This window comes from Semicossyphus pulcher, unplaced genomic scaffold, assembly GCF_022749685.1.
Source record: "Semicossyphus pulcher isolate SPU_LCO1_2020_fin unplaced genomic scaffold, fSemPul1.0.p SCAF_16, whole genome shotgun sequence".
NCBI classification, from domain to species: domain Eukaryota; kingdom Metazoa; phylum Chordata; class Actinopteri; order Labriformes; family Labridae; genus Semicossyphus; species Semicossyphus pulcher.
In genome coordinates, this window is record NW_027211670.1 from 14,591,943 (window position 1) to 14,614,478 (window position 22,536).

Genomic DNA, 22,536 nt, shown 5'->3' on the forward strand with positions numbered 1-22,536 from the left:
ATTGCACACTTTCGTACAGTACAGTGCATGGTAAAACAGCTTTGGAGCACATGATTACAATGAAACAAAAATGACTTTAAAAAACAGCAAAATTGCAAAAAGCTGCTGATTCTTAAATCGCAGAGGTCCTAAGTTAAAACAAAACAACTCTGTAAAATGTGCCAGCGTAGCAGTGTCTGTCCGTCTTAAGTCTATCTAGTCACATTACCGAGGCTGCAAGAATAAAGGCACCTTCACTAATCCCCCGCCTTAAATAGTTTAGTACAAGGAATTAACTCGTGCAATCTCATTCCAGCCTCACAGGGCTGCAGGCCTGAAAAGTCAAGGTGCAGACAGAAGTGAGCTTCACTCTGACAGGCAGGGAATACACTGAAGACGTGGCACCGTGTGACCAATTAAGCCCCCCTCCGATGCAATATGTTAAAGGTCCGGTTACGTTTAGGCAAATCAAAGTGTGGCTCGGGTTAGAGGAAGATGTTGGTCATTGTTACGGTCGCATGCATGAGCGAGGATTGTCTAACTGTTTGAAAGACGGACAGACGCTGCTGCACTTTTGCCGCTCAGAGGTAAATCCTCCCGCTTTAGCACAAAATGCTGTCAGTATTTAAACCACCACATGGTAATGACAGCTGAAGCTAGGAGTGGAGGATCAGTGTGGAACATTATAAACTTCAACACAAAATACAGTTACCAAAATAATACAAAAAAAGCCATCATAAATTGGAATAAAAAGCTTTCATTATCTAAAAACAGTAGCTCACTTATAAGGACGACCCAAGAATAAATAAATTTAACAAATACACACAAGAATAATTCTGTAAGAGCTTTATAAAGAGAAAAAATGACCCCGTTAATACAAATAAGGAAGGGATTTGATCGTTCTATTTCAATGAATGATTAGATCAGTCTTTGGCCTGATGCTTATCTCAGAGCTGGAGTCTGTTTTTGTTTTTAAATCTGTCCCAAAAAGAGTGTCCCTTCACCCCCCTCTTATACATATACATGTTTAAATATCCCTTGTGTATTAACTAAGAAATAAGGCATCTGCAGCTGGAGGGAAGACAGAAGGACGATTCACAACAGCCTGTTGCAGTTATGGAATAATTATGGCTACTACAATGACACTCCACAGGTGAATTACAACATGTTTTCCTCCCCTTTGTTGATGTTTTTGGAATATGTTCAGATTGAACACCAAACAGGTGTTTAAAACACAATTTAGGGGTTAATTCTCCTGATTTGATCTTACAATCTAATCCGGTGCTTCCTATTAAAAAGGAAGTAATGTTTACAAGTCGCCTGTTGTAAAAGACCTCATTTCAATGTGACTAGAAAACCACATTTTTGTCCCTTTTTTGTCCCCCTCCCATATTTAAAACCCACTTAGAGGCCCGAAGCTGTAAAAAAAAAACAAAAAAACATGGGTAAGGAGGGTCCCAACACCTAGGCTGGGAATCATAATTCTAGACTCTGTCCTTGTTCAGGCTAAGCAGTAGTCAATGTGTGCGAGGAGCTCCCTGTGGCGGCTGGTGGGATAGTGGGCGCGACACCTGGGGCACTCCAGGAAACTCTCGTCCAGGAGGTTTGTGACTCTGGAGGGAGACGTCGGACCGGGAGAGTCGTCGATAGTCAGGCGCTCGAACTCCAGGTTGCCGTAGGAGCTGGGCTCGGAGAAGCGGGTGTTTGACTGTTTCTAAAACACAGAATAATAGTGTTTTATATTCAATGGTAAATAAGTCACTTTTGAACATGTAATCCAGAATTCTGTGCCTGATTTTACAGCTTGAATTTGTGAAAGACTGAATAAGGAACGTGGTTCTGATGAGCCGCAACACTTACGGCAGACTCCAGTTTAGCAATCTGATCCCGGGCCTTGCGGAGCTCCTTCAGCACCTTATGTAACTGGTGCTGCATGCTCTGACGATCAATCTTTTCATTCTCAGAGTCCTTGGCAGAGAGCTGGATCTGAGGAAGGGGGAGAAATATATGAGGAGGAGAGAGCCAAGAATTCATCGCGCTTAGATTGCACAAGTGGGATCAGTATGGATTTCAACACTGTTGAGAAATAATGTTTCTCCCGTCTAACATTGAAAATACAAACATGCACTTTGTGATTTTTTGGCGTAACATTTCGGCAATAAAAAAACACCTCTTCCTTCGATTCTTTAGTAACGAGGCCGAGCTGATGGATTTTCCACTCATAACTGGGCGGTAAACATTTAAATGTAATTGTGTGCATGTTTTTCCCCAGGGACGAAGATTTTCCCTCATTTCATACAGACTTTAGTTACAGGAGGATATTTATCTGTTACCTGTTGCTCCAGAGCTGCTATTCTCCTCTGTTCTTCATTTTGGCTCAGGAGAGACTTCTGCAGCATATTTACCTGTGAAAGAAAAGTCAAATTGCCAATTTTTTAAAAACCCTTTTCCATCCAAGTGAACCTCAAATATTCTCGAATATCTATTGACCTTCTATATTATATTAAAGGGCCAGTTCGCCGATTTTCAACCTCAGTCCTATCATGCTATCATGGGGAGCTAACGCCGTTATGGTAGGAAAAAAGGCTCTGTACCTTTGGAGGACGCTATCCGCTACTTCAGTGGGCCCTGGAAAACAGGGAGCTTGCTAAACTACTTCCTCAATCTCTGACGCCCGCCTCCGAAGTCATGTCTCGTTCAAAATCATGACGTTTGTAATGTAGACTGCAGACCTGAAGAAGTATATTCTTGTCATATTTTAGATTCTGTACCGCTCTGAGCCGTTGCCTGCAGCGAAAACGGTAGTATTTCACTCCAGCGTCTCTCGCTGGGCCGTTTCTTTCAGAGGGAGGGGTGCAATGCATGCTGGGTGTTGTAGGAATGTAGAATTGGCGAAACCAGGAGCTGTTTGTACGACTTTCTTCACAGCTATGGCGCCAATTTCAAATATTATTGCTTCTATCGATTACAGAGAACACCAGCTTTGACTGACAGTGGCTTTTTCCAGGAGTTGCTCCTTTAAGGGGACAGTATAGGCACAGGTATGTGGCATGTAAACCAATGCATTTACAGCCTGAGTTAATTCGCAATGCAGTTAAAATACGTAAAAAAACAACAAATACCCAAGAGACTTTACAAAACAATCAACACTAATAACAGCAACAATACAAGATACTAATTATAAATGGTAAATGGACTGCAGGGTGGTGCAGTGGTTAGCGCTGTCGCTTCACAGCTAGAAGTTCCTAGTTAGAATATTTCTGTGTGCATGGGTGCTCTCCGGGTACTCCAGCTTCCTCCCACAGTCCCACACGGTATAGATAATGGATAAATAAACAAATAGTAGTGTGGAGTGCCTACAGGTGACGTGAGAGTGCATGTTGAGTGTTACCTGCAGTAGAAGTTCGGCAGATCTCTTCCTCTCCTCCTCCAGTCTGATGTCCATACTCTCCAGCTCGCCTCTCATCCTGTCTGCACGCTCAGACGACACCTTCCTCTCTTCGCAAGCGTCATGTCTGAGCAAACATACACATACACATACATATTTAGAATAATTCTGTTTACTTATAAAGGGTTTATCACCCTATAGTAGTATAGTAGTAGTATGTAATAGTAGTTTGAAACCAGTAATAACCATTATTATTAGCAGAATCATAAAGGTGTCACATGTACAGTTTAAAGATAAACTGGGACACCAACTTAATTTCCACAATAACAGCAGACTAGCTCTACCTGTTGCTGAGCCGCTCGGCCTGCAGCATCATCTTGGCCTCCTCCAGCTCCTTGCTCCTCCCGTCGTACTTCCTCAGGAAGGACGTCAGCTCGCCGCACTTGTCCTCGTACTTCCTCTGCAGCCTGCACGTCTCCTCCCGGAGCCTGGTGACCTGCTCCTTCTGAGACTGCAGCTCCGCCTGAGCGTTCAACGTCTGTGGAGTCACGGAAAGTGCAAGTTTCAAAACAGTGTGTACATTTTTTTTTTTTGTCAGTTCGTTCCCCGAGAGTTCTTCAAATTAATTATGAAAGACGCCTGAATCCAAAACAGTGTAGAAATGTAATGTTGTTTGTGGAGTTGCATGCAGATTCAGATCTAGCTCAAACTTTTGAAAAGAATGAATGTGAATGAATGTGTAAGTTGATAGCGAGGTTACAAAGTTCATTATATTAGAAGCAGAACAAGCCACTTAAAGTAGAAGATGAAAATGGATTCTAAACTTAGTGTTTATAGGACAAAAAAAGGACTTAGTTGGCGATTAGTGCTGTCGAAACTGGCCAAAAATTAGGTTCGAATCCTTCTAATCTTCCGCCATCCTTACCACACGCTACACGGTTTTTGTATTAGCTCGTTTCAACTAGACTAAAGTTAATTATTAACATATAAAGTGACGTTGTGATGCATTCAAACGCCGCTTATACACTGCCAGTTCAAGGCGGGATTATTACGCCTCTGTTCCCTCTTTTATGTAAACAGCACGGAGGCGGAAAGATAGGGCGAAGTCGTTCCGCCTCTGAGCCGGCATCGGAGGTAGTAACAGAGGTGAAACGACCTCTGTGTAAACAGGGGAGCCGACAGCGCCGTGTGTATTTGAAGCACGCGCTGTCTGTTTACATCTCGCGCACGTTTTGCTTCCGCAATGCCGGAACGCTATGTAAGAACACACACTGGGGCGGCTTTACGCCGGCGTTGCTTGGATCAAGGTAAAATGGCAAAGGCTGCATGACGGCGGAGCTTCGTTACGGCCCTGAGGCGGAACCACCGTGTAAAAAGACGCTCCGTAACTAAGAGAGTGCGCGCGAGGACATATGAAAACACGCGAGACAGCCGCGGTAGTGCGGATTTTTTTAACATCAAATAATTCTAATAACTAAAAAATGCAATAACTTATATATCCGTTGATAGCCCTGGTAGTGATTCTACAAATCCTTCAACACTTACCTGTTCCCTCTGCACATTTAGCTCCTGCTGGGTTCTGGTAACCAAATTCTTTTGGCTCTCCAGGTCTTTTTGTACTCCCAACAGCAGCTGCTCATAGTGGCTCTTCAGTTGAGCATCCTTTTCTGGACCTGGAGCCAATAAAAGAGTTGTTAGTTGCAATTAACATAAATAAACAACATACATGTTTGGTATTCATCCTCGTCTGTATAGAGAGTTCGATTATTAAAGTAACACATTCCTCAAAGCTCCTGTTGTTGCTAATTTCCTTTATCCACGATTATAACTTCTCATCAGATCATTCCTTGCCTCCTTTTCCCACCCGAAGCCTCTCGCCTTTTTTAATATTTAATGTTTTGTCTAAGCAAAATCTGTCAAGTTTTCCCTTTCCACATGTCCTGTATGCATCAAAGCACAAAGTGTTAGTCGAGTTATGTTATCTTCATGCACTGGGCACACAATTGCAGCATGTCAGACGTAGATAATTCAATTTCCTCCTATGTTTCCCACCGTCTGAAGCAGCCTCTTGTTTGGTGTGTTGCTGCTGCTGCTGCTTCGCCTGGGCCAGCTGCTGCTCCAGCTCCTTTGTGCGGGCGAGGACAGACTGAACGAAGGCCTCTCTCTGCTGGTCGTACGTCAGCCACTGCTGGTTCTTCTCAAGAGCCTGGTGGTGAGACGCAAAACACTGACAAACTGTGTTTGCTCAGGGAAAAACTTTGGGCCTGTTTTATTATGGCAAAGTGTTTTTCATCAAAACTAAATGGATAGCAAAGAAACACTACTTTCAATCATATACTACAAATATTTTGTTCTTTTATGAAGGACTAATTCCTCATGTGTCCTTGTTGACACTGCCTATTCATATTGACAAAAAACTGGGTATGATTGATGAACTCCAAAGAGTGATTTCAATCCCCCGGCCCTGAGCTGAGAGTAACGGAATGAAAAGCTTTGTACAAAAACATTTTTCAATTACAAGAATATAGGTCCCAAAATTACAAACAGGCACACAAAATTATACACCAAACCATTGACAGGACTCACATCTTTCAGTTGATCTTGTACCAAAGCCACGTCTGCAGGAGGGACCTGTCCACTCTGTAGGGAGAAAAAACACCTTTTAAATTAAACCCAATACGTATATGTAGTTCAACGAGAGATACAAGGTTTGACTCTTTTTACTAACTTGAGCTTGTACGAGTCTGTCACTTTTGTTTTCGAGTCAGTTACCCAGAGCTGGAATCCCCCACCAGCCCCAAGCGTCCATGGAGCATGCGCTAACATTAATGGAGTTTGCATTTAATCGTGCAGCTCTTCTAGACCTTCGACTGTTTTGAGACCTAATTGATCCATTTCTGACAGTGAAGCGAGTCATTTCGCAGGGTTTCTTCCTCCTGAAACGAATAAGCCCTTTTGCCATTCAAAGGGTAGACCTTAGCCACGATTGGCTGACAGTATTTGGAATGACTGCACAGCCCCTCCCCCACATGTGTGAGCAGCCGCACTGCACCGTCAGTGTTGTAGAAAACATGGCTGCCCTAGGATCGGTTATTCGGCCTTTATATGTACGAGCCAGAATCGGCAGGAGGTATCCGAATGGTAAGACTTGACTAAAAACGAGTGCAAGAAGGCAGCCTGAGGTGAATGACGGTGAATGACGATTGGTCGATTTCAGCCCAAAGCAAGGTTGTACGTAGAAACCTGCAGCTGTTCTGAACGGCCCATTTCAGAGGCGACCTTTTTAAAAATTTCATTCTGGAAAAACACAGAATTAAAACAACAAAACAATTAAAAAAAACAAAAATGTGACACCCATGCAAAATATTATATATTATTATATTTATATATATAAAATTAAAAGATATGTCCCCTTTAAGAGCTGCCAACTTGAATTGACAGCTGAGTATCAAATTAGTGACTTGCAAGTCACAGCCGCTTAACCAACGAGACGAGCTCCACCAGAACACAGTGCAGCATTAAGGAGCTTAGACCAACTCTGAGATTAAAAAAAAAATAGTGGTGATAAAATTATTTTAATTTGAACTGTTTCGTTTTTAAAGTCTATCAGTCTGCTAACAGATTCGTGCTGTGTTTCGTGCGCGAGTGATTCATGCAACTCGAGTCAGACCTTCAGCTCGGGGCAGGGAGCGAGCTCCGGGCGCCGGACTGTGGGAGCGTGTTGAAACAAGCAAAGTGGTTGTTTTTCTGACAGGGCTCGGCTTATACGCTGGTCTGGCCTCAAATTCACAGTTTACTGTTGCTAGTAGCGGGTAGGAGGGGCGAATCAGTGACCGAGGTTAGTAAAGAGTTGTTTGTTTGTAACGATTGACTCATGACTCGCACATCATTAGTATCAACCACAGACGGACGACATGACAGCTCCTTAAAAGTGAAGCCAAAACATTTGGAGCGCCCCCTGCTGACTGGCTGCAGTATAGGTAATAAAGCCCGCCTCCTCCATGTTAACAGATAGGACATGAGTCAAACTACAAAAGTGGCTACTGCGCAGCTCTGGCTCCAAATGACGCCACCATCACGGGGCTATTTTGGCATCAATGGGAGCAGATGGAGACGCGTCGTATCAACACTTCCATCTGATCTGAGCCACAGTAGTGTAGCAGAGGTGACTTTAAAGATAATTAAAAGGAAAGTTTAAGGACTGAAAGCAACACAATGGGATTGTTTGACATCAGTCCAAGAGAAATTAAGTTCCTCTAGAAGAAAACGACAGACTCTTTCCTTTTGAAGTACTTCATGTTTGTGTTGTCACTAGGGTCTGTTGCCAGTTTGTGTCAGTCATCACTTTTCTGGGCAAAATCTCAAAAGACACTAAAAAAGTAGTTTTGCCTCAGGCGAAAAAATCACTCTAGTTTGAGTGATTAATCTTCTAATTTTTAAAAATACTTCCAAAAAAACACTGATCAATCTAGGGACTACTTTTTCCTTGTGATAATTCCTTGAGTCCTTTCCCTAGAAGACAGTCATCTCATAATTCTGCCCCCTTGACCCCGCGGTCACCAAGTCTGATCCCCTCCAACGTCTGAGCTGCAGCATGAATCTCACCGATCATCTCTGCGCTAAAGCTGCCGAGAGCTCTTACGCTGCCAGACGAGCATCATTAGCTCGTCAACTTTTTCCAAATGGGTTTCAACGCACATCCCATAAGCTAAGCCTGCTAATAGCTTCGGTGAATCCAGGAATGAGAGGGAAAGGAAGGGGGAGGGGAGGGGGGTGTCTGGTGGGTCAGATTATTTCTAGTAATGCGGAAAGGAGCTAAGCTAAGAGGTCGGAAAGAGGAGAGGGTTCCTGGAAAATTACCATAAAGACACAAAGATAGAGAAATCTACAAGCTGAAAGAGGGACTATTTTTCAAGTACAAAGTATTCCTATTGTTTTTTCGTATAAATACGCTGCATAACTTCTGCTTTAGTGTTCAAAACTTCACTGAAATTCAAGGTTGGAAACTTTCAAAATGCAACCTGAGAACATTCAAATTCAAAGACGGATTTCCAGCTTTGTGGTGACCTTTATGAGGAACAAAAGCAAAGGAATTAAAATAAAATAAAAGTCTTTCGGCGCACAAAAAAAACTCTCTTTACTTCCTTTAAACTTTGTTCTTTTGCTTTGGAAATGAATCAAACAATAATGTAACGAAAAGGACATTTTCGCTTGGTTTTTTTGGGACTATTTTCAAGTGTCGACATCAAAAACAACCGGATTTCGACGGCTCTTTAACACAATATCTTGAGCACACGTTGAGAGTAAGCTAGCTCCTCATGAAGCATGTCTCATGTCCTTCACCTTTACTCGTTACAAAGTTTGATGAAGATGGATGTAAATCTGTAGACACATCGCAGAGCGAGAGCGTGAAGATCTTGAAATTACTTTGTATTGATTTTACCACGTGCGCCCTAAAGCCCGGAGATATAACACGCATGTGATCTATGCGTGTTATATCTGACTCTGCAGCTATCCCAGCTCCTGATGTGTTTTCTTGTGATTTTTCGAGAGCCAAGGAGAATCCTGATGACTGCTCTCTCGGAGTGAAGTGAAGGCCTGCTGTGCTGAAAGCATCAAAGGGCTGAGTGGGAATCAGCGCTGCCTTTTGATACGGAACGAGAGCCGACAATCGCAAGGCGAGCGGGGATTTACCAAAAGCTGTGATACTGATGATTTTAATGATATATAATTATATGAGCGTATAGACAAAGAGTCTCAGAGCCTTAGTTTTTACTTCATTTCGAAGAACACTACTGTTAATGTGATGTATTTAATGTTTACAATCTTTTAATCTTACTTATATACTACTCATGTCTGTCATTATGAAGAATAACAGAGGCTGCTGTAGTTAGAACGTTATGTCAGCAGCTGGGGAATACAATCAGAGGTCCCACAGTGCCACCCAGTGGACGGCAGAATAAATGTGGCACAGTTTCCAAGTTCTTTTCATGCAGCAGTCGAGCCACTGAAACAAGAGTTTCTGTTTGAAATAGCTATAACCAAGTTAAAGGGAACATGATATAGATCTAGCGCAAACCTGAGCAGAAGCAAATGACAAACCAATTTTGACAACAGGGTTCATTTAAATTCAATCTAAGTGTTTCAGACTGTAGCGTTCCTAAAGCTCAACTTCATTAATCACTAAAATTGATTCTCATTTGTCAAAAATGCAATAATTCATCTAAAACATTTTTATGTCTCCTGCTTTATATTACACAAAAGGAATAAAAACTCTTCAAGATTGGGGATATTGGAAACGAGAGGCAGAGGACACACAGGGGTTGCAGGATTTCATCCTCGACGAGGGGTGAAAAATAAGCTGTCAGATAAAAGGATAAACCAATCAAACAACTTTTGTGAAAATCCTAACCTTTTCCTCGGGAAATAAACATCTACATTTTCCCCCTAATCTCCACATTTTTGTCACAATCAGTCCATCCGTCCATCCATTATCTATACCGCTTATCTTGTTTAGGGTGGCGGCGGGGGGGCTGGAGCTGTCATCCCAGCTGTCAGTGGGTAAGAGGAGGGGTACACCTTGGACTGATCGGCAGTCAATCACAGGGCTGACACATAAGCCGCTTTCCCACTGGTCAAAAAACCTGCTAACACCCGGCTTTTTTGCTTACTGGGAAAGCTTATAATCGGCATTTAGACCCAGGTAATTATCGCCTCGGCTCTGATCGGCAATGATGGGAACACAAAACCGTGTCGACACGCTAATCTCTGCTCCATTTCCGGCGCGAGGCTATGCTCCGTCGGTAACTTCTGCAACTCCTTGTCATCTCAGCTACAAATTCCGCCCGTCTCAGCCCGAGCAGCCCTCGAATATCGTTTCGAATTTGTCGGCGCTGAGTTAGATGCACAGACTGAATGAGTAATAGATACAATAAAGACCTAACCACCGTAACATCTTCACTGTTTACAAACCCTGTCTCTGCTGCGTTTGTGACGTCAGACGGTGACGCAGCAGAAAAGAGACCGACAGGAGTATACTTTACTGGCAATGGGAAAAGAGACAATCGGCATCTATAAGCAGGTCTTCCCGGGTCTGAAAACGGGTCGGCGTCAACGCGCTAATTTCAGTGGGAAAGGGGTTTAAGAGACAGACAACCTTTCACACTCACACTCACACCTACGGGCAATTTAGAGTCACCTATTATTGTAACGAGCATGTCTTTGGACTGTGGGAGGAAGCAGGAGTACCCAGAGGGAACCCACACATGCACGGGGAGAACATACGAACTTCGTCCAAACTAGTAACCTTCTAGGTGTGAGGCGACAGCGCTAACCACTGCATCAGTCTAAAATACAATCATTGATAATATCCTAGGGCTGGTCATTCTCAACTAAAGACAGGTAACTGCATACATCCTTTAATTCTCATTGTCATTATACCATTAACACTTTTTATGACCTCAGAACACTAAAGACTCCCAATAGGATAATTAGTTGTGTGAAAGGGGAGACAAACTCCTTTTTAACTAATGACAACTTCTAGATAAGCGTAGAGGCTATAAATTGGTACCTACCACCACCTGTGTTTCCAAAGTTTGGCACCTGGTAGAAACAGTGGCCAGCTGGTTTTTCAGGTTCTCTGTCTCCTGTGACAAGTTCTGGAACAACATGTCTCTCTGCTCTGCATCCTTCCTCCGCTGCTCCAGCTGGGCCTGCAGTGATGCTACCACCTGAAACACACAACAACCTCAAATAAAGCAACTTTTGTTTACGTGTCTGGGGATATTTTCATCTACTCCGAGGACTTATCCGCCCTCCCACAGATGACATCACAAGGCTGGGAGTTCTAGCGGTTTTGCCCACCGAGCAGCTGAAGTTTTCTTGTTGGGGAAAGTTAATGAGGAGAGAAGGAAGCGTGATTAAATCAAAATGTGCCTTCACAATGTCAGTATGCTATTTGCAAGATTTAGCCTGATGCCATTCTGACTCGCCCAAATTAGAAAACATTTCTGCAACTATGGCAGAGATTTCACAAGGATAACAAACGGCAACGTCAAACAGATAGCATCAATTCCTCCAGCAGTGTCACAGTAAAAGGGCACAAGTGCTAATACGCATGCAGAGTCACTACAGAGGAAGATAGATTCGTTTATAAATATCAAGTGAGCAGCTGCATACGTGTCATTTGTTAGTATGCAGTTGTTGCTGGCTGTCGAAACTTCACTTAGCTGAGATGCTGTCAAAATGGGACAGAAGCTTTCCCCCCCACTGTTTTTATGGCAGCTCAGAACTCAAGTATTTTCCTCTCTGACAGTTGTCTGCTGCCAGCAATAAATATGCCACCAGTACAACGCCAAGAGAGCAGAAAATATTAACAAGATGAGGAGCCTTCTTTAAAAGACACAAGTCTCGCCCTGCACGAGAGCGTCCAAATCGGTTTTTCTGTGCATTAAAGAGGACTTCCTGATGGATTTACCTACACCGCTTTAATGTAAATGTGTTTTTTTACGATGCAGGTATTTGTCCGCGTACATACCTCTCCTCCTCTAGCTGTAAGCTGCTGCCTCATTGTTTCTAGTTCTTGCTCTTTTACAAGCAACTGCTGATTGTTCCTCTCTCGTAGGGTCTCAAGGGAAAGAATCCTCTGAAAAGAAAATAAACACATTAAATTACAAAAACAAAGTGAGTAATGCAGGATACTGCGGGAGAAGCACTTCCTTTACCTCCAGCAGCTTGCTTTTGTCAGAGTCAGGGGGTTTGATGTGTCGTTTGGCCAGATCATCTATTTTTCTCTTGAGGTGAGCGTTCTCCTTCCTGACTCTGTCCAGCTCCGCCTCAGTCTTGGAGACTGAGCTGCTAGATTTGAAGCCGAACATAGCTGGTTTGGTGGTGTTGAGGATGTAACCCAGACCTCTATAGGGGACACAACACATTTCAGAGACCAATTAAAACGGATGTTTTTAATATAAAATTCAACAGATATTTATTTGGAATATACAATTTTTTGACAACAATCAAACGAAGGTGTAAGAAATACAAACATTTAGCATACAGTCCTACGATTAAATGTCAACATTAATATTTAATTATACAATAGGCCTTACAGATTGTTAGTGTAAGTTGATGGGAAAATAAATATATTTGTCCCTGCATTACGACGTCAAACAATTTCCCCTAAATGCAGATCAAAGTAATTTACATTTCTTCACGCGGGCATTTAACCGTCATATGTCCTTATTTATCGAAGTTATTTCATTATAATTCAATTTAAATAACTTTTAAACGTATATCCCTTTAATAGGACCGACAGTTCCTGAACGTTACATACATCTTGCACCTGTCCTTAACGATGGTTGAAAGCTTTTGATAAACTAACGTTACGTCTAATTAATTTCAAGATGGCCTTTCCTAAACCAAAGCGTGAAAACAAACACTACTTGTACACTAAAACACAAACATAAAATACACTTACATTCAAAGTGAACTGAAGATATCCTCTGAAACTAGTCTGTCACAACAAGACCGTTTTCTTACCAGACGCTTTCGTTTCCTGAAGTTTGAATTGCAGCGCGTTGACGTCACTTCCGTAATGTGCGGTGGGGTCCGTATGTTTACGTATTCCTGTGTGTCTCGGAACATGACATGTTAGGCGGTGCTATGCAGAAAACATCGCTTTTTTAAGGTTATTTGAAATGATAATTGAAAAACTACCATGTTATACTATTTCACTTTATGTACTGAAGCTAGTACAAGCAAATTTGTAAAAAGTTTGCTTTTTTCAGCTATCTCTAGTCTTCAACGGGTGATTGAACTAGTAAGCCGGGCTGCCCTTTGCAGTTTATGAAGCGAACAGACGAAGCAGCGCATGCTGCCTACCCAAACAGGTTTGTCATGTGTCCACATCCCTGTAACATCAATGAAAAATAGAATTTCCTACTACGTAATCTTTACAGACACACAATGAAATACCCTTTTATGGAAATGGCGCAGGAAGTGTATTTCCTGTTTGCTAAGAGATGTAGAAGATTTTATGGTTAATTTATTTTTATACTGCAATGACAAGGCTACAACAGTAAATTGGCCACATATGCAATATTTATGTGTTAGAGAGAGAAGTATAGTAATAATATTTTCAAACGTGTAACATCAGGCATGTGAAGCATCAAGCAGGTTTTCTGGGTCAGAGTATTGCATTCCTGATTTTGTATTTCTGAGCTCTAGCTCTGTTTTCAGCCAGACTTTCAACTTCCAGTTGGAGTATTGATGTGTTTTATCCACTGGCTGTATATGTGTATAGCCTACATAAATCATAGGTTTCCTCTGGGTGTGTCAGTGTTAAAAATGCAGAGGTGAAGAGGCTCAGTGTTGGTGTAGAGGAAAAAGCATTGAGACTGTGCTGTGATTTTTCCCCCTGTTGTAGCGAAAGATAATAGCAGGATAAAGCAGGCTAATTATGATGAATTTAAGGGTGAAAACACTTTGCATGAGCCACACTGGGCTTGCATTTAAATAATGCTGAATACAGCACCTGAGTTCAGGCATGGGAGTTAATTTCTTAGAATTGAGAAACCAGTGGCCATTACCGTACTAAATTAATCTGACCTTGATGTTCTCATTTTTATTTCAGTCCATGTTTAGCAGTAATTACATGTTGTGTGCTTAGCAAGTCATTGCAGCTGTTGGTACGATATTTAATCCTCTAATAGCCCGGTCTATCATGTTTTTTTAAAATACCAGATGACATGTTTGCACTACAATGTTTACACTGTAAAATGAAGTAGCGCCTCAGCCTTGTCAGAGCCTGATGATGAATTAAAGCTTGATGTTTCGGCTTCTACCTTCATCAACGCAAACAGAGGCAGCGAGTCGAAGTAGGTACACAACAATTAAACATTACATTATCTCGCTTGTCACTCATATTTGTCATCCACTCACTGCATTACATTTTCCATATTCATTTTTCTTTCAGTCTGTTTCATACGGACATCTTTATTCATTGGCTGCTTTGACTTTTTGTACAGTTTATGTCACATCAGAGTTGAAGCCAAGAAAACCTCAACAACTAATCAATAGTATCTTTTCTCTATCTCTGTTCAAATTCTCTAAACTATTGCATCAAAATGATACGATACCAAAGGACATGATACGATATGATACGATGAGATAACAATATGATGCAGTATGGTACAGTACAATACCATTTGATAACAGCACGATATGATAATGACATGATACGGTACGATACAATACCATAAGATAACAGCATAATACGATATGATACGATGAGATAACAACATGATGCAGTACGGTACAGTACAATACCATTTGATAACAGCACAATATGATAATGACATGATACGGTACGATACCAAACCATAAGATAACGGCACAATACGATACGATGAGATAACGACATGTTGCAGTATGGTACGGTACAATGCCTTTCGATAACAGCACGATACGATAATGACATGATACAGTAGGATACAATACCATGAAATAACCGCATAATACGATACAATAACGATATGATACAGTATGATACAGTAAGATACAATACGATACACTTTATTGTCCCCACAGGGACATTCGTCTTGGACTCAATGCAGCATATTTTACGCAGACATATTGCAATTGTTCCACATAATACAAGCAGTGATGGCCCAAGAAACATTATTTAAAGTTTCGAGGTAGGTATGAACAAGTTGCGTTTTCATCTGGGCACTCAATATTGTCTGACAGAGGGTAAAAAGATAGTGTTTCACCTCAGGTGACGTTGTGCCTCTCTTCCTCGGTGCACTTTCCTTTCTGGGATCTTCAGGTGTTGTTTTCCCCACGTAGACGACATTCAGCCACAGGGGCCTTTCAGCATATAAATAACCCCACTTGCAGTATACGTAATGCATTTCCAACCCAATGTCAGTCCTGAATGCGACATTTGAATACTTTTATGTTGAAAATATAATTTCACTGGGCTTTTATGAGCTGTGGGGAATCTCTGTGATCTGACGACTCAAAAAAACCTTCAAACTTCTGTTTGTATGCAAATAGGAAAACGTGGTGGGAAACGTTGCCCTCACTTTATAGTAGGCAAAATATGCTAGTGTATTTGATCTGACAGAGGTGAAAACTACAGCTAAATATTACACATAAATGATTTTTATTTGACATACTCACTGGCTGTATTTAATATTCTCTACGCCTCTCTCAGGCTTTGATGTAAGCACAATCAATCCATTGTACCAAAGTTACCCATTGTTGAAAACTTGTTTTTTAGTTCTTGTCCTGACCTTGCCTCAAAACCTTCAGCAGAGGAACAAATTCTTTTCAATCTGTTAAAGCAGAAGAGAGCCAGACATATTTGATGTGCCTCAGATGGAAACTGCATGCAGAGTGCTCCTGTCAGTGGCCTTAGTGTAAATGGCTGTTGACAATTGTGAACTGTGTGAACTGTAAAAAAAAAAATGTTGTATTCAGAACTGAAATTCGTATCAAAAGTGCTTAAATACACTTTAAATGTATCATTTGTATGTATTGTAGGGATCTACGTGGTAATCCTACTCTGTACTTCAAATTGCAAAGAATAAATGGGCATAAATGAAAGAAATTTGTGACTAGGCAGGGACTTGGGACGAGGTAGTGACGTTACATATATGTATGTGAAGAAAAGATTGTTGCCCGTTGCCTGTCAGAAATGACAGGCCAATAAAATTATCATGTTTAGTACAAAAAAGACTAAATATAAAGGCTACAGAGTACAAAACATGTGGCTACTATGAACCTTTTGCCAGTGATTATATAGGTCGGCACTCTGTCAGAATGTTCCATAGCTAGCTATTGATAAGGTAATCATTGTCTTTCTACGGAGGCCAAAAATGGCCAAGCTTGCAAGACATTACAAGCTTTGTTATACGGAGATAACAAGATGTTTTAAAAGCGAATCCAATGTAAAAGTGCTTTAAACTTGCATTCTTTTTTGTGACCAGCAGGGGGCGACTCCACTGGTTGCAAAAAGCCAATCAGAGGTAAAGAACCAGATGAGGAAATGACGCTACTTCTCAGCTGATTAATGACATTTGTAAACATTTTCCACTTGCGTTTGTGGTTGCAATTCCTAGCCTTTAGTCTTCTTCAAGTTAAGTAAATTATGATCCCATTAAAAGAAAAATAGATGATAAAGGGTATGTTTCAGGGCGTGGCTACCTGTGATTGACAAGTCACTACCAGAACAACTTTATTCAGGATGGAGGGGTAGCATGTCTATTCATTCTGTTATAATATGGTCACTTCTGGCTTCATAAAACCAAGATGGCGACAGCCAAAATGTCAAAGTGTAGGCTCAAAACAACAGTCCCCAAACCAATGGGTAACATCACAGTGGCTACGTACAGTTCTTATGTCTAGCCAAGTATTTTTGTAAAAATACAAAAAGTAATTTTTTCTTGATTAATTGACATTATCTCAGAAAAGTGGCCTTTTGTTTTGTCAAAAAAACAAAATACATTTATTCTTACCTCACGAAAAAAATTGTTGTCAACTGAAGATAACAAAGCAATTAACTAAATTTAGAGCATTAAAAAAGTAATTGCAAGCATTGCCTCTCTTGGTATGCATATATTGCAATAGTTTCAAACTATTTATTTTTTATTCAGTCAAATATGAATCATTCTATAAAATATACAAAAAATATTATAATATCAATCTGGTCACATTTTGTACACTGGCCGGTCCAGCAGTAACTCCCAGCAGACGAACAACAACACGGATCAGTACGAGGCCGTCTCTTCTCTCTCAGCGAGAAATGGCCTGCTCGGGCAAAGGGCAGCCTGGGATGCATTTTGTTCTCTGTACCATCAAAGCGCGGTATCTTTAACTCTGCTCCCTGGAGAGCAGCAGAGAGATGGAGTCATGGAGAGTGCTCGTGGATATATGGAGCACCAAAGCTCTAGAGTCTGCTTGCATATGCTAAAGCTGGAAAAACTCTTCCCTCTAGGTTTGTCCGGCGAGCTAATTAAAGACTGCAGAGAGACAACAGCATGACAAGTTACATGTCACAAGCTGAAATTAGGTATGAAACCTGTAGAGAGAGTATAATTTATCTGGATGGAATGAACATTTCTTTCTTTTCACCCACTTCTTTGTTGATTAGAGAGCTGCCAGACTCTCGGGTTTTTCTCACCAGTGGCGAGGAGGAGCTCGGTTCCTGGATCAGCCCCCTGGTGAGCCGTGTCTGCATCATCAGCAGAGCACCAGCATCTCCACCACTTTCCTGCAGACCTCATGCTGCCCTGCATCACTGCCTGGCTGGGCTCCATATCGCCTGGAGCCAGGTTGCTGACCTGTGAGAGGCACACTTGTGTCCGGGGCTTACATTAGCACTGCACTGTATTAGCAAAGCATGCAATATATCAGTGCAGGAGATTCTGTGGCCCTCAGAGAGCCGTTATGTACCAGCTAAATCACCTTGATTAGCTCTGATTAGATGAAACTTAAATTAAATTTGGCTGCGGCAGGACAACAGTGGTTGTTTGCATTTTCTCCTGTGTCCTTGCTACAATCAAAACACATCCAGGTTAGGTGAGGACAGAGACACAAAACAGTAGTAGCACCTAACAAACCCATGCTTTGATATTATCATAGGTTGACATCAAGTTTTATTCTTGATCTTTGAAAAATGCAACAAAAACCTGAAAATATATGAAGAAAAAAATATTCAATTCAATGTTTTTCCCCAGTTCAGTGCATTGTATTGTACCGTATCATGTCATTATCGTATTGTATAGTATTGTGCTGTTAACGAATGGTATCGTACCGTAGTTGTATCATGTCGTTATCGTATGGCATCGTACTGTGGTTGAATCATGACGTTATCGTATTGTGCTGTTATTAAATGGTATTGGACCGCAGTTGTATCATTTCGTCATTGTATCGTGCTGTTATCAAATGGTATTGGACCGTAGTTGTAACATGTTGTTATTATATCGTGCTATTATAGAATGGTATCGCATTGTAGTTGTATCATGTCGTAATCGAATCGTGCCATTATCTAATGGTATCGCACCGTAGTTGTATCATGTTGTTATCATATCGTGCTATTATCGAATGGTATCGCACCGTAGTTGTATCATGTCGTTATCGTATCGTGCTGTTATCGAATGGTATCATACCGTACCGTATTGTATCATGTCATTATCTCATCGTATCGCATCGTATCATGTCCTATGGGATTGTATCAGGAAACATAGAGAATGTACAAGTCAATACTTTCTATCCACTGTTGTCAAGTGATTTACATTGTTGTATTTTATGTATAAAGTATAAAGTTTGAGCTACAAAACGTTCAACATTTTTTCAAATTAACAATTGTAAAGGCCCCAGTTTGACTCCATACCACATTCATTTGTTTTGGAGAGGTGGGGTCTACTGTGCATTTATTCGGCTCTTGGAAAAAACCTTGTGAACAATGAACATGGGAGGAATCCTTAGCTTAAAACAACCCGAGCATCTACAAACTAGTTTGTGTCCGTTCATCCCACAGCCCCTCCTGACATCTCGTCCTCCAAATAGTGTTATGTAGTGTATGTCTGTTTGTTCGGAGAGGAGGAGTACGCCTTCGATTTCTGGTAAAAACAGGCTGTAAACTCTAAAGGTCTGCAGAGTTTACAGCCTGACATGCTGTTGCTCCTGCATTGCTCTGTGTACAATGATGCAGCTAAAAAAGAAAACTGCAAAAATTCAACTGTCAAAATGTGATTTAATCAGGTTCCTCTCCACTTAAGATTCCAATTGTGGACCTTTAGAAGGTAGCGCTTGATATGATGTCAGTGTGTTGGGATGGGTTGATGCCCCTGTGACCCAAAGAAGAAAAAAGCTGAAGAACAATAAGGCATTCTCAGCCCAAGCACTTAAACATTGAAATATTTAACAGAAAACAATATACTAATGCAAAACAGGGATTTAAGCACACAGCAGAATTCCAGTAATCAAAGCCAAACATCAGAGAATAAAGTGAGATTCATAAGCTATTTATATTTCATTCTGATTTGTACAAATTTCCAGATGTTAGCAAACACTTTGAAGTGGCACATCAGCCAGTGCTCACCGTAAACACACACTGACAACACAACGTGTTCGGCTCTGTGTGAACAAAAAACAAAACCATGTTTTTTCACGCTTTAACGCATAAAAGAGAAGATTGCAGGCACTGGTTTTCTGGAAATATGGATTTCACTGACTCTATTGACTGTGACATCGACACAACTGTGAAAGACTAAGAAGTTCTTTTTGCAGCTTAAATCCACCTCAGATCAGGAGTGTGCCGTGCAGGAAAATGTTAAATGTTGCTGCACAATTCCATTAGACTGCGGCGTTTTCTTCTCCGCATGACTGAGCATTATTCAATGTATATGTGTTTGTTACCCAGCTTGAACAGGCACCTCTTCTATGGTTCTTTGCACCTGAAACATTCGCGCCTTATCACTACATTGGTTTAACATTTGGCTGTATTTTGTCTCAATAGCAAACTTAAAGGGGGGGTACTATGCCCATTTCAAGCTACATATTTCACTCTGTGGCACCTGTGGAGTAGCTTAGCATAATTTACATGTAAAAAAAACATTTTTCTCACACTGGTGCTCTGTGCAGGCCCTCATACAGCATCTGCCTGAAATGACTCCCCCGCCCCTACAAGTCCACTTTCTTCTGATTGGCCAGCTCTCCGAAGCCTCCTAAGGCTGCATTTTGTGATGTCACAAAGTGCAGCGTGTACAAAAAACTGTGTGGAACCTGGCGTTCACAGCAGCCTGCAGACTGAGCTGAGAAGCCTGGGGATTACTCCTACATACTTTTACCTACAGATTTAATACTTCACCCATGTTTAGTCTGGACATCCAACATTGTAACATTATTTATATATATGTCTTAAAATGTGAAACAGCATAATAACCCTCTTTAAATATCCTATATCCTTAGCGTCTTTCTAATTTTCTGACAGCTCTAATATGTTTGTTTGTAAAATTGAATAATGCAATAAATATACAGAATATTAACAATTAGCTAAGCTGTAGCCTTATCTGAACTGCTCACATCTGCAATGCATAACCCTATTATGTCAAAACTCTCACACTTGTTTGGAATAAGCTGCAGGCGTGAATCCAAGAACAAACAACCCAACAAATATCATAATACTCTACTATTTACTAGTTTTGTTTTTTATTATTATAAAAAGATCTGACTGCTTTAATGCCATTCATCCAAGAAGAGACGTGCACAGAGGTCCAAAACAGGCATTTTATATGCTTGTATTTTCTTGCAGGGTCACTGTTAGGATCACTAATTGACGCATGTTCTTAATAGTGATGCATATAACCTATGTGGGATGGAGGCTGCTTTCTATAGCTATGTGAAAAGGGCTATATCATGGGAAAACTTCAAAATAAGAGCACTAGCAGTAAACATATAATAGATGTAATCATAAAGGCAGGTCATAGCTACTCTTTTACATCAATATAAGCATTCCTGTAATCTAGGTACATATTCTGGGTTTATCAAACAGAAGAGGTACTATAAAGGCAAAAGTGCAAACAAGTCCAATGAATATTACAAAACAAAGTATTATATAAGCAAGAAGACCTTTACTGACACAGGTTGTTTCTATCATAGTCAGTTGTGATGGCCAACAGGCTCTACGGGAAGGGTTTGTGTAACTTCCTGTTCGGTGCTCAGAGCCCCAGTGGAAGTATGTGTGCAGTTTGATGTCCCCTTTTCTGTCCTTTACTTTTACTCAGTATCTTTTCCTTTCCGCCATCACTCTCCTCAACGATGCCTGAATAATTTTTCAAATCACACTCACTGGGCAACATCTACTACAGATTGTAACTCCGATCGAAACAGTTTTCTTACCATAAAGATATTCTAGAGCCCCTTTTTCAGCCACTGAAATGAAAACACCATTTATGTCAGCGCTATTAAAGTATTTTTCCTCTCTGTTTATCCTGCTCCGTGAAACATTTCATCCACGCCTCCTCATTTTGCGCGTGCCCTTGTGAACCCACTGTTCTCATTTCAACACTTCTTGCTCTAATGATTGAATTATTGCTCTTCACCCTCCACACAACCAGCCACAGCTATGTGCGTTATGACCCACTGTACGCACCGAGCGGCTAGCGTGGAAAAGAGCCGGAGCGAGGGAAAGCTGGCAAGATTGAGATGTGACTCAGACCATGCGTTTGCAATCTATTAACGGCCTAATAGATATTCCCCGGGCCTTTACGTTTCAAGGAGAAAGAAACCCTGAAAGCATGATTGAATGTTCAACCCAGTGACATTAAGAAACGACTGGGGTTGGATATTTTTGTGGCGCCATAAAATAAACAGCCATTATCCCACCAGTGTAATAATCATGTTCAACAGAAACACTCATTACAAAACGTAATTAATGAACAAGCGAATCCTGCCAAGCCCAACTCAGACGGATTCCAGGCCTGATTTCCCCGTGCTGTTCCATGGAGGGCAAATCTAACAGAGATAAGGCTAATCAACTGCTCTGCTCTCTAGCATAGACAAACTGAGTGCATGCTGTTTGAGAGTCTATTACACTTTCCATGGTGGGAGACTGAATAAAGTGCATTTTATTGTGCGACTGAGTGTGTCCTTTAGTGCTGTGTGCACCTTGCAGTAACAGCAGAGGTGATTCAAGATTCCCAAATATTCTAGTCCAAATCTGAGTCTGAGTAGCAGTCAAAAAATGGACTCTAAATCATACATCTTACTATTTTGTATAGCAAACATACAAATTAATTTTCTGTTAACATTTAGAGGACATGACCCCCAAGCTTAAAGGACTGCATTTAAATAGACTACTATTTTAGAACACAGATGCCTTGCCTTTCTTTACATACCTTTTGAGTTAGCTACATTTTTAACCTTACAAAACACATTATTAACATCATTACTGAACATTTTGTCAAGGCACAAAGATTATTGCATTTCTTTATTATTGACCAGGCAATGTTTGTGTTTAGTTCCATACACAGTGAAAATCAAGTAGAGCAGCCTTGACACTAGCTTAAGCTAGCCCTTTCATAAGTGAATGCACTGCCTTATCAGTATGCAGTAATGAGTTCTGAATTGTTGGAAAGAATGTAGGTAAAACCACTTCTAATAAACGT

General features: G+C 41.1%; 1 protein-coding gene across 1 annotated transcript; it reads right to left on the reverse strand.

Annotated features, from left to right (window-relative positions):
* Window positions 1-9: 9 nt before the first annotated feature.
* cep55l (centrosomal protein 55 like) lies at window positions 10-12,894 on the reverse strand. The gene is made up of 12 exons (XM_069664880.1): window positions 12,840-12,894; window positions 12,091-12,280; window positions 11,904-12,011; window positions 10,942-11,097; window positions 5,954-6,007; window positions 5,420-5,573; window positions 4,913-5,040; window positions 3,712-3,905; window positions 3,371-3,494; window positions 2,313-2,384; window positions 1,840-1,965; window positions 10-1,693 (listed from the first exon to the last, which is right to left on the reverse strand). The coding sequence occupies exons 2-12, from the start codon at window positions 12,241-12,243 to the stop codon at window positions 1,481-1,483; spliced, it is 1,482 nt and encodes a 493-aa protein (XP_069520981.1). The 5' UTR covers window positions 12,244-12,280; window positions 12,840-12,894; the 3' UTR covers window positions 10-1,480.
* Window positions 12,895-22,536: the final 9,642 nt, after the last annotated feature.

Excerpts from the sequence above, each read along its gene's own strand:
- cep55l (XM_069664880.1), bottom strand. The coding sequence starts at position 12,243 with ATGTTCGGCTTCAAATCTAGCAGCTCAGTCTCCAAGACTGAGGCGGAG. Across the intron at positions 6,008-10,941 it reads CTTTGGAAACACAGGTGGTG|AGTGGACAGGTCCCTCCTGC; the intron begins GTAGGTACCAAT and ends TTCTCCCTACAG. Across the intron at positions 1,694-1,839 it reads TTGCTAAACTGGAGTCTGCC|AAACAGTCAAACACCCGCTT; the intron begins GTAAGTGTTGCG and ends TCTGTGTTTTAG.